This window comes from Corvus kubaryi, unplaced genomic scaffold, assembly GCF_017639235.1.
Source record: "Corvus kubaryi isolate FWS band 111438036 unplaced genomic scaffold, C.kubaryi_AGA036_p1.0 37398, whole genome shotgun sequence".
Lineage (NCBI taxonomy): Eukaryota > Metazoa > Chordata > Aves > Passeriformes > Corvidae > Corvus > Corvus kubaryi.
In genome coordinates this window covers 6,132,043-6,144,148 of record NW_024581137.1, presented here as the reverse complement: position 1 = coordinate 6,144,148, position 12,106 = coordinate 6,132,043, and the positions used below count along the sequence as shown (strand labels likewise).

Sequence of the window (12,106 nt, the reverse complement as noted above, 5' to 3'; positions counted from 1 at the left end):
AAAACAGAAACGTGAGACTCTCACAGAGTATTCTGCTCTTGCCACCAAATAGCTCTTGACTTTCAGATGCAATCTCAATTGCAGCGACATTCTTTTTCTGATGTTCCTAACTTTTTCCATTGGTATGGAGAGGCTTTTCCTCCTGCTGTTTGACTACTGTGAGAGCACATTTGGCCTTTGTTTATATATTGAATAGCTAACGGGTACCATGCAGTCAGCTAGGACGTGTATATTCTCCTTTCTTCTAAAAACCCTCGTGGAGGAGGGAAATGGAACACTAAGATTATTGCAGATCCTACCTCCAGTGTCACCTCACCTCATCTGCTACAATATGGAGTAACACGTGTGGTAGTTATGGATTATATGAGAACATGCATGATTTAGGGCGTTCCCTTTTTCAGTAGTATTTCTTACTATGTAAGCATTTATGCTTCCAGGATACTGCGGATTGAGTTTCCCATTACCTCTGTTTTTTGAGCTTGCCCAGTAGAGATGACAGCCAAACTTCAGCCTTGATTTCAATTAATCTGGTGGGGTTTTATGCTCTGGAATTCAAAGGCAGGTCATTCTGAGACCAAAATCAGTATTTAGGTCAGCTCCCTCTGTTCGTTTTAGGGTATTTTGGAACTGGATGATAATAATAACATTTTTAAAGAAAAGAAAATGAGCCAGGACAAACAGAGGTTTGGTAATGAGCATTGAAGTAGCATGAAAGTGACTGGTATCTTACAAATGACCCCTGTTTAGCAGCTTTTTGGAGCTGTGTGCAACGGGAGATAGCTTGTAGAATTCCGGCTTTTAATGGGGGCTTTTTTTTCAGGTCAGGAATTCTTAATAATTCTGAGCTGGTGCTTCAGAGCCTTATGCTAGCAAACCCGACACTAGGGAGTAATATCATTGGCTTTCATGCGCCTATTTACTGTAATAAGGATTACGGACATAAGTAAAACTTGCAGGTTTGGGCCCATGAAATTAAAAGAAAAGCCTTTTCACACCCTGAAACTGCATCGAAATTCAATTTCACCAGGAAAAAAAAATCCTTCTGATCTAGTCCCTGGAATGTGACATTTTATGGGTGTAATAAGGTTACAAACAGATTATAAATTGAAACCCTATAAATCCTTATTGTACTGAACCAAAGCTTCTGCTTTGCATAATACTCTTATTCCTGACTGTTCTTTGTTTTACAAGCTCAAAACTGTTCATTTCCTCTCATAATAGAGACCAGGGAGCCAAAAACACCATGTAAAATCCAAAGGTAATTATCTGAGTCAAAGAACCTGAATGCCAGAGTTAACAAACTTCTGAACTTTTCTAAATGGTATTGTTTGCACAGTGAGACCTCCCTCTTCTTTAAACATGTCGCAAAAATTGCATTCTTTCTGCCAAATGGTAATGGTGAAAAATCCCAGTGTATATTTAGTTCCTGGATTGTATTTGTGTAGTTCTGCCTATATGTCCATAGGAGATGACTGACATCATAACTTGAGCAAGTGAGGGTGTTTGAATCTCGGATTACAAACACTGTGAATCTCCTTACCTGAGAGCACTGCTGGTGCTGATTTTATGTCTAGCAAGTTTCTTTCTCCAGACCAACCTTTCAGTATTTGGACATGTTTGTACGTCTGCTAAAATATCACCCCATTGCAAAAAGCAGTTAAGCAGCTCACCTGTGAACCAAATAAATTACCCAGATTAGCAGATCACAGGCTCATTTCTTCCAGGCTTTCCCTAAAAGTGAGGATCCTCAGAGGGATTGAATGAGAATGGGTTGGATTTGCAGGTGAGCTCTCAGGGGCCACTTGGAGCATCAGAGCAATCAGGGAAAACAACACAAAGAGGGGTTTGATTGTAGGAAGAGGAGAGAATCTAGGAAAGGACTGATAGGATAAGAGAGCAGGGCAAATGTGCATGGAGGGCCACAGTTGTGAGAGACCAGAGGATGATCACACGATATTTGACAGGTAAGCCAGTGATGGAGAGAGGCAAATGATAAAGTCACCACTCTTGGCAAGCTTTGTCAGCTGCTGCAGTGAGCCTGGGCTGGGGAGGGAGTGAGGAAAGGACTTTTAGGTCCATGAGAAAGGTCAGTTTTAGCGGATGCTCCTGCTGTTAAAGGCTAGAGGTCTGGAGCACAGGGAGCAAGCTCATTTGTGGGGACAAAGAGAAAAAACTGTCCTATAGAGATTTTCTCTGAAAGAGCCTCCATGATGCCTGAGTGTCCACATGGGAAGAGGTAAAAGGAAGTGCTGTTGTGAAGTGAGTGATCCAGCCTTGAGGTTTTTGTATCAAATGGAAAGCCTGTGTCACACACTCAAGTTTCATCCTCTTCGTGGCTGTGTAGGTTTAACCACATAACGCAAAGTCTGTAAAGTTTACAGAGAGATTTGGCCATTAATTACTTGAATGCATTGAATTTTGTCCTGTTATTTCTTTCTCTTTCAAGAGCACACATTACCCTCATTGTACCCTTTTGATGCCATTTCACAGCACAGGGCATGTGTACGCTTCTGGCACAGGTGTGTGTATTACGAATGGCTACAGACCTGCACCAGAAACATAAACTCTTGCAGATTACAAGTCGTATGTTGCCCAGCACCTCTGCTCTGTTCATGCATCCTGTGCCCCATAACAACTTTTAAGAAATGGCAGTAAGGTTTCAGAAAATGAGCTATCATCTTTTATAGACAAGGGATGTCTGTTTCCCATGGTGATGGTGCATAATTTTGAACATACTTGATTTTATGTGGCTTTCTGTTTGAATTCAAGACTTTAGAAAAGACTGGGATTACCTTCTTTGTGTTCCAGTATGAACTACTGAGTTTCTGTACGGCTGGCATTTTCTGTGGGCCCATTCTGGAACAGATACAGATTTTTTCCCTGTGCTGTGATCAAATAAAAACTGGAAAGATTTTTTGGTGGTACTTTAGTGGGAATAATATAATTCGCTGTGTAATGCAGCCATCTAGTGGCACAATGACGGAAGTGTGGAATGGTTTCTCCAAGAGAGTCTGGGAGGATGAGTCAGGTAGCTCCTGTTGGAAAAAAACTTCTAAAGTCCATGTACAGTTTTCTTTTCTGTTGTTTTCTAAAGCTGTGAAAAAAAATTCAAACATTAAACCTTAAAAAAAAAACCAACAATTTTGAGGCTGGCCCTGCTTCACCTGCCTATTTCCAATAAACACAGAGAATTAAATCCATTTTGAAATGCTTTTCTGAACTAGATCTTAGTGAAAGAAACAGAACAAGCTACTTTTGTGGACGAGTACAAAGTACACAGCCCTGTCCTGCTTCTGGATACACTCACGTGGATGACACTGACCATAGCAAGACGTGCCTGCAAGTCAGCAGGGCTGGGGCAGCTGTCACTCCCACACACATTCAGACAGAGCCAGACTTGGCAGTGGCAAAAACTGGCTTGATGTATGCTCCAGTACTCAGAGTTTCCTTTCACAGTGTGTAGGGGTTTATTTTCCATGCCATGACCTGTACATTTACTGAACCAAATACATTTACTGAAAGAAAACATGGGTAATGAAGTGAGTTAAAATTTGGGATGGAAACTTGGTTTAGCAGTTCTGTTGATTTTTCAGGTTGGAGGATATGTTTCTAAAGGTCTGATTTTGTAAACCTTGTTTATGTTGAGCAGTACTTAAGAACGCTTCCCTGCTCTGCAAAAGCAGTATCCAATGTGAATCACACAAGTGGAGCCATGCATGTGATTATCCAGGATCCATTTATCAACTTGTATCCCTGAGGCCTGATCCAAAGACTGTTGATCTCAGTAGAAACAAATTCATAGGCCTTAGTGGACTTCCAGTAAGATCTATAATTTGAACCCTGTGGTCACTCGGGAGTGCAGATGATCTTATTCTTTCAGTACCACAAGGAACTGGTTCACACCTGAATCTCTGGTGCTCTTCCAATGTGAAATTACAATAAGGCTGCAGCTGATGTTGTATTTCCGTTAATCTGTAATCTCTGTTCTACCTGAACAGCACATCAACAATGACCACATACACGGTGAGAAGAAAGAGTTCGTGTGCCGATGGCTGGACTGTTCCCGGGAGCAGAAACCTTTCAAAGCCCAATATATGCTGGTGGTCCACATGAGGAGACATACAGGGGAAAAGCCACACAAATGCACTGTGAGTAAAGGGGCCTGAGTTCCAGGCTTGCACAGGGAAGCTGGGGCTGTTCAGAGAACAGAGCAGGACAAGTGCTGCATTCACTGAGCTCTTGTCTGTCAGACGCTTGTGGAGAAGAGACTGCCATGTCTGCTTCATTATACAGCACAACCAGATCACAAAGGCTTTAGGAGAGGGATTCCCTGGATGATTTGACCCACTTCCTCAAGTTAAAAGTACAAAGAAGCCCCAAAAGGCATTATTATACAGGACTCAGTTTGCTTAATTATTTAAAAGCACTTTCTCTTACAGAGCTGGATATTACTTCTGGCCACCAGCCTCCTGATGGCTTTGCAATGGATTTTGGTCTTAGTTGAAGGACACAAATACTGTGCTCTCCTGTAAGAGAAGATTTACATAATGCTGGAAGCATTTTAGCTTGAGCTGTGGTGGAGTTTGCCTGGGTAAAATTAAAACCCTCCAAATCAAAACTACATTGGACAAGGTTATGAAGGTTTTGAAAATTTCTAAGCTTTTATAAGTCCACTTTTACTGTTTCCTGCAAGTCCAAAGGGTAAGATTAAACCAGACTTATTTCTTTCCTGCAGTTTGAAGGTTGTACAAAGGCCTACTCCAGACTAGAAAACTTGAAAACGCACTTGAGATCTCACACTGGAGAGAAACCATACGTGTGCGAACATGAAGGCTGCAACAAAGCTTTCTCCAATGCATCTGACAGGGCCAAGCACCAAAACAGGACTCATTCCAATGAGGTAAGTAAGCACAGCTTCAAAAGATTAATATAATTCATTGTTGAACAGACTTACAGTGTGGTCATAGCAATGTATTACAGAGGACAGGCACAGCAACCCTCAGCAACCTGAAAGGAATGTAAGTTCTGGATGGCTCTTACCAGCACAGTATGTCATACAGACCTGGCATTTTATTACATGTAGAAGAGTTTTGAATGAGGGACTCTAATGGAAACACATGCTTTAACGAGGGACAGATCCTGTTTTCCCTGTAGAGCTGGGATCATTTTTCCCTCTGGAGTGGGAAGGGCTTGTTGAGTGCCTGGAGCCATCCCCATGCCTGTGTTGGCACCAGGCATCTGCTGGGATGCAGCTTCCCCAGCATACTTTGGGGCGTGGCAGACAGCCACAGTCTGCACATTTGAAGTCAGAGGTTGCCTTTTAAGTTCTGAGTTATGCCTTTTTCTTCTTCTCTAGCCTCTTTCAGTCTTTCTTTCCATCCTGAACAGACTTCATGGACTAGGGATGCAGCAGAGGAAATACGACCTTTCTCAAGGAAACCAGCTGTGGCAGTCACAGCCGTTTCCCAAACTCTCAGTGTAACATCTCATTATTACTGTGTTTCCTGTTACTGCTGCCTCCTTTTTCAGGAATCACACCATCTTCTTGCATTGTCCATGTTTTATTGCCCCATTTCAAGTTGCACGGAGTCACATCATCTCAATCTCACATCTCAGAGTCCACTCTCTCCTCCTTGACATGTCGCTATACTCCTTCACCTCTAGCCTAAACCTGGAAGGGCGGGACATACCACAGCAGCTATATCCATTTCCACACAGCTTGTGTCTTTCTCTGGCTGTCTGTCGGGTCTGTTGCAGGTACTCACTAGGGCTGGCAGATCTCCAGGGAGCATTTGTTTTCTTCCAGTCCCTGGTCACTGCAGCATCTCTTCAGTCACAAGGGGAACAGAGGGCATTGCACATCCCAGAGTTTCCTCATCCCTGCTATGTGTGTTTTCAGCAGCCCAACTAATAATGGCACTGAAGCCCTGCAGTGATTTTGTGAATGGTCACCAAGGTAGAAGGAAGTTCACCAAGTCTTGCCAATAGCTGCCTGAGCTTTTTTTTTTTTTTCCATTCACTGTCTGAACCAATCTGTATGTTGCCTAGCTGATGAGTTAGACCTTCTCATACTTAATGATGTGACCTGCCCCTGTGTTAAAAATCAGAATTTTGTGTCTAACAGTAAGTCAACCAGAGAAATTTTATGCTGCACATCATTTCTGGTAGGTGCAGCCACAGGGGCAAATGAAACGTTTCCTTCACCATCACTTCACACCAAAACAAACTAATCTAGGGCAGGGTATACTGGTGGAGTGATGTGAATACCATGAAAAGCACAGACCAAATTCAGCACTTGCTTGCAGTACCATTTTGGTTTTAAGTAGGTAACCTACAGAGAGCTTTAAAAGCAGCTGACATATCTTGATGAAGGTATGCCTTACTCATGCAGAAGAGAGCTAAGTGACTTGTACTTCCATAGCAACTTGCGAAAACCTGTCTCAGTAGCTCAACATCATGTTTAAATTGCTCATTTTTGCTCCTCTTCAAGTAAATGGGAGGGTTTTTTCCACTGATGTCAGTGAAAGCAGTCTCAGGCCTTAGACAGCTATGAAGAAGCTGTATTTGTCAAAGACTCTGCTCCACAGTGCCATGTGTAAGCAGACAGAGAACCCCTCTGAGAAACTCTGCATGAGGGTCTCTTTCTATTTTTTGAAGGCTAGTATAAAAAACCCCTTTAAAATAATAGTTTCTTGGAAACAATTCAGTAATAAAAGTGAGTGAACAATACTTTGCTTCCTGAGGCAATTAAAGGATTTAGGAAGTGCTCAACTCTTCTTTCTAATCCCCTCATAATACAAGAACAAAGGCTTTGTTAAATTATAAGACAGTGAATTTACTTTATTCTACATGTCTTAGTGAACTATAGAAATTCACAGATAAAGTGGTTTCTAAAAAAAATGAGTGATGAGTTATGCTAGTAGCAGTTAATAGTACTAGTGCATATATTGCTGCAACATGAAAATGCTCATGGCACTGTATCTTATGCTTTGACATCATACTGGTGATCGAAGTAGCCAGAAAAAAATGCTTCCTCAGTTAATTCTGGCTGAACAAGTGGCCCAGCATCTTTTGAAGGGGCTGTTTGCCTCTCAGTGTCAAGTAGTAGGTACTAGACTTACTGGAAACACTATCAAACTGCTGAGGGCAAGGGACAGGATTGAAATTTAGACCAGTCTTCATAAACCGCCACAGCTGTGTTGACTCTTCTGCTGAGATAAGTGAAAGCTGTGCCAGTTGGTACCATGAGAGACTCTGCCCCCTCAGTCAACTATGCAGCATTAATTGTTACCTTCTGAACCAAGGGGAACTAATGGGCTTCACTAGGTGTAGTTGCAGTTTGATAGGACAAGGGATAATGGCTTTAAACTGGAAGAGGGTAGATTTAGATTAGTTATAAGAAAGAAATTAATTACTGTGAGGATAGTGAGGCACAGACAGAGATTGCCCAGAAAAGCTGTGGATGCCCCACTCCTGGAAGTATTCAACGCCAGGTGTGAATGTGGTTTTGAGCAACCTGGTCTGGTGGAAGGTGTCCCTGACTGTGGGGTATGCCCAGCCCCTGCCCTGGAGGGATGTCTGCTGAGCTTGCGTAATAGCCCAGCAGGACTCCCTGGGAAGGCAACCACTTCTTTGGTCACGGCAAGAAAAGACAGACCCACAATCCCTTAGGAGACCCTATGCAGATCCTTTGTAACCCATTGGCCTTTACCCATCCCCTGTATCCCTATAAAAGCTAGCCCTCTGCCCCTATGAGACAGAGCTCTCGTCCCTGGCTTTCCCCTTCACCGCAGTATGGACCCACAATAAAGCTACCTTCCGTGCGGAACCAGCCACATGAGCCTCTTGTCTCTCTCTGGTCTGGCTTGGCCTGGCGGCTGCCCTGCAAAGCTGAGCTGAAATCACAAGCTGATAATCACTAAAGAGCTGACAGCCTCTGCAAGGGCCCTCCTGCCAGCAGCTGAGGGAAGACACCGGGCTTCGGGAAGGCGATTCCTTTCAGGACCATCTCTCCAGACCGGTCACCTCTTCCTGGGTCAGAGCCGCTGACCACTCACCAGCTGTAATACCTGACCATGTTGGGAGGGGAGTGGATAATTAGATAATCTTTAAGGTCCCTTCCAACCCAAACCATTCTATGATTCAGTTGTTGTAGAGACCATAAATCAGGTAACAAATTCACTGTGAAAGGTATAACTGTGACACCAGCTCCAAGGAGTTCTTCAGGAGTCCCACATGGAGTTAAATCTAATTTAAGTGGTTTTTGTGTCTTGTCAGAAACCATATGTTTGCAAGATACCGGGCTGCACAAAGCGCTACACAGACCCCAGCTCTCTCCGGAAACACGTGAAGACCGTGCATGGCCCGGAGGCACATGTCACCAAGAAGCAGCGGGGAGATATCCACCCAAGGCCTCCACCACCAAGAGACCCAGGCAGCCACTCTCAGACCCGGTCACCAGGCCATCAGACTCAGGGTGCAATTGGTGAGCAGAAGGACCTCAGCAACACTACCTCAAAGCGTGAAGAATGCCTCCAAGTGAAAGCAGTCAAGTCAGAAAAACCAATGGTATGCAATACACCATGCCACTCCCTTTGTCCTTTTTCTTCTGGCAACCGATTAGTAATCCCTTTATGAAATGCTCAAGTCTGTAAACTCTAGCTCACAAGGTTTGGTTTTGTGAGGTTTTCTTCTATGTTTACATTGTAAAATGTTTCTAAAGCCTAAGAAATAGCAAATAAAAAGATTCCATCTAGTCTGTGCAATATGGAATAAGTGCAGTGCTGGCAACTGTCACAATAATTGTTTCTCTTATAAAGCTGCATCTTCTGGAATAAGCATAGTATAAGAAAATCAGAGTTTTCATTTAAAAAAAACCCACATTTTTTCCACACTCCTGTTTCCAGAAGAAAGATGGTGAATCTGAATCTTGCAGGCTGAAAGCCAGAACAAGAAAAAAACCTAACCAAACCACAACAAGTCCAAATGATTAAAATGATGATATTGATGACGATCATTTTTGGAGAACCTCGGAAAGTAATCAGATTTTAGGGGCTTGAGGCTTTTGGGTCATGGATCAAACTGAAGCAGGATGAATTGACTTTCTTAAACAGCAGATGGACATCTTTTAATAACATATCATCTCTGTTGTGAGATGACTTCTTATGTTTATCTGATACTTACTCAAGTTTACCTAATCCAAGTTTAACTAAATCAAGTTGAGTTAAGAGTCTGCAGGTCTTTTCTTTGGTTTACCTTAACGTATTGCATTAAACTGTTGAAAGGACTGTATTCCATTTTTTGAGATGCTGTCTTAAATACACAAGTTCTTTATTTGCCTGAATTTCATGTGCCATCTGCCCTCTTCACAAGGGTTAAGTCAAAGGCAGTCACTCCATCCTCTTCCCCATCTGGGTCTATGATTCATCTGTATCCAGCCCTTGGGGACTACAAATATGAGCTCTCCAAATTCTGCTCATACTGTTAATCATGCTGCAATTCAAAGTGATTACTCACTGAAATACGAGTTACTACTATGTTGTGCCTAAGGCTTATGCTCAAACTGTTCAGTATTAATACTGAATTCAAAAACTTCCAAGGGCTCAGAGTAAACTCCTGCTGAAGTCTAAAGGAGGTCCTCTGCCCGCTTTGGTGATAACTACCTTAGTTTGCATAGGAAGAAAACCTCTTTTGCTTTGCTAGGTAAATGTGTGGCATTATTAAGGCATGTTGAACAGAGTTTTAACATGAAAATTTGTGGAAGAAGGGTACTAATGCCTGTAGCTTACATAGTATTAAATATTTCTCACTGAAAATTATATTTTAAAAATAATTCTGTGTTTCTTGCTTTTCACTGCATGTATGAATGAAGATATATTTTCTGGTTTTCAACTAATTCAATGTCTTTTCTGTCTAATGCTCTTAAATGTCTTATTCTAACTTCCTAAGGACAGTGGGTAATAAGGTGAGGGCATTTTAACTTTTCTGCTGTTTTTCTTATTGCAACATTATTTATGTTTTTATTTTAGTCTTCTGCCTGTTGTTCAGTCATTCCTTTATTTAGTAATGTGCAATCCATCCAGCGTATTCCCAGTTGTAATGTGTTGTGAGCATTTTGCAACACTTGACATGTGAAAAATCTGGCTTATATTGGTGAAGCATCTTCAGAAATGTCTTTGTACTTTCCCCTCTAGATGAGACATCCTTTTTTTTTTTTCTGTATTGCACATCTAGAAATATATGTTCTGTGTTCTGCATAATACAGTTCTTATTTCTGTACCCTACCTCACTGTGATCTTGACATGTGCTACAAGAACAGGCTTCTGATCACTATTACTCTTGTTCCATATGGCATAGAGCTATTGTCCAGAAGCACAAACTTTCTTCCGCATAATAACTGTTATTTCTATTCTTGTCACCAAATCTGCTCTGGCCAGGATTTGGAAATGACCTTGCTCAGTGTGGCCTCATAAATTCTAAGTATCATCATACAACTTAGAAATAATAAAATAGTTATTGCATCTCAAATGGACTCCTTAGGGGCATATGAAACTACAGTATTGCCATGAATCTGTGTCTTCATTCATTGATGTTTAAAGTGAGAGTCATCCCTGCCACTTCAGAAATTCTAGACAGTATTTTTCAGTAAAATATACATAAAGATTACAGAGTGGCAGAAAAAAAACAAAACAAAAAACCAAAACCACATCAGAAACCCTAAAAGTTAAATACTTACATGAAACTGTTCTTGGGAGCAAAATGATACTGCATACCCCACTGATTTGTGATCACACTGATAGAACCTTACAGTGAGATTTTAAGTCCAGAGACTCCTGTCTGTCTTCCTCTGTTTTGTCAGTTTGTCAATTTTCCCATTCTTTTGCAAGCACTTTATAAAAAGTAAATCAAGCCTGTGTTTCCCCACAGCAAGAGTTCTGCTAGAGCAGCAGGGAACACTCTCTTTTAAGAAAGAAGATGCTCTTGTGGCATGTTTATATCCCTGCAGATTAGCAGCCTGTATTGTCTACTTAAATTCCTGCACTTAAAATCTTAAATTCAAATGAAACAAAGGATGTGATTTAGTAGATCATCACCTTCTTGATTCAGGGCAGAGGTGGTATAAGTTAGGTATAAGAGGAGGTGTAAGTTAGACCTGAATGATGCCAGGGTCATGGGATGCTGATAATATGATCCAGTATTTTTTGCACTGATGCTTTGTTCCTGTTTTATTACGTGCCAGCATTTCAGGCCAACCACTGCTTGTAACAATGAGCCTTAAGCCTGGAAAATGCTTACATTCTTTAACCACAAGTCTAATTTAAAAACCCCAAATTCCAATGTTGTTGGAGTCTTGTTTGGTTGTTTGTTTGCAAGCCTAGCAGTGTAAACTAATACCTTGTAACATGACTGAATTCTGGTTTGGTTTTTCTGAGCTGCAGCTTCAGTTGGGAACAGCACATGAGCAAAGTAGGGTATCCATCCATACGTGCTCACAAATGGCTTGAAGTGATAGAAGTAACTATGGGAATAACTCGGATAAGTGTCTTATGGAGATATATTGCATACCATCAGCAAGATGTGAAAGGGGATTTTAGTCTTGTGGTTTACAATGCCATTCGCTAGTTGAAATCAATATCCAGAAAGCCTCTTTATGAACGATCACTTTTCTGTACCTATATCTTTGGCTCCATTTAGACCTTCATTTAGCATGAGTGCTCCGGTTAACATTGTTTGCTTAATCCTCACATTCTTTTGTCTCTTGCTTCCCTCCAACAGACATCTCAGCCAAGCCCTGGTGGTCAGTCTACATGCAGCAGCGAACAGTCCCCCATCAGCAACTATTCCAACAATGGGATCGAGCTTACTCTGACCGGTGGTGGTAGTGTAGGAGACCTCAGTGTCATCGATGAAACCCCAATCATGGACTCTACCATTTCCACAGCCACCACAGCACTTGGCTTACAGGCCAGGAGGAATATAACAGGGACCAAATGGATGGAGCAAGTGAAATTAGAAAGGTTGAAACAAGTTAATGGAATGCTTCCAAGACTGAACCCCGTTCCACCTTCCAAAGCCCCGACCTTGCCGCCTCTCATAGGAAATGGTG

General features: G+C 41.9%; 1 protein-coding gene across 5 annotated transcripts in view; it reads left to right on the top strand.

Moving 5' to 3' along the window:
• The window catches only part of GLI3 (GLI family zinc finger 3), a 207,164-nt gene that overhangs the window by 186,966 nt on the left and 8,092 nt on the right, over window positions 1-12,106 (top strand). For all 5 annotated transcript variants that reach the window (XM_042043326.1, XM_042043323.1, XM_042043325.1 and 2 more), the window contains 4 exons: window positions 3,999-4,148; window positions 4,736-4,900; window positions 8,278-8,568; window positions 11,776-12,103. In XM_042043326.1, coding sequence (XP_041899260.1) covers window positions 3,999-4,148; window positions 4,736-4,900; window positions 8,278-8,568; window positions 11,776-12,103 — 934 coding nt within the window. The remainder of the gene's footprint in view (window positions 1-3,998; window positions 4,149-4,735; window positions 4,901-8,277; window positions 8,569-11,775; window positions 12,104-12,106) is intronic.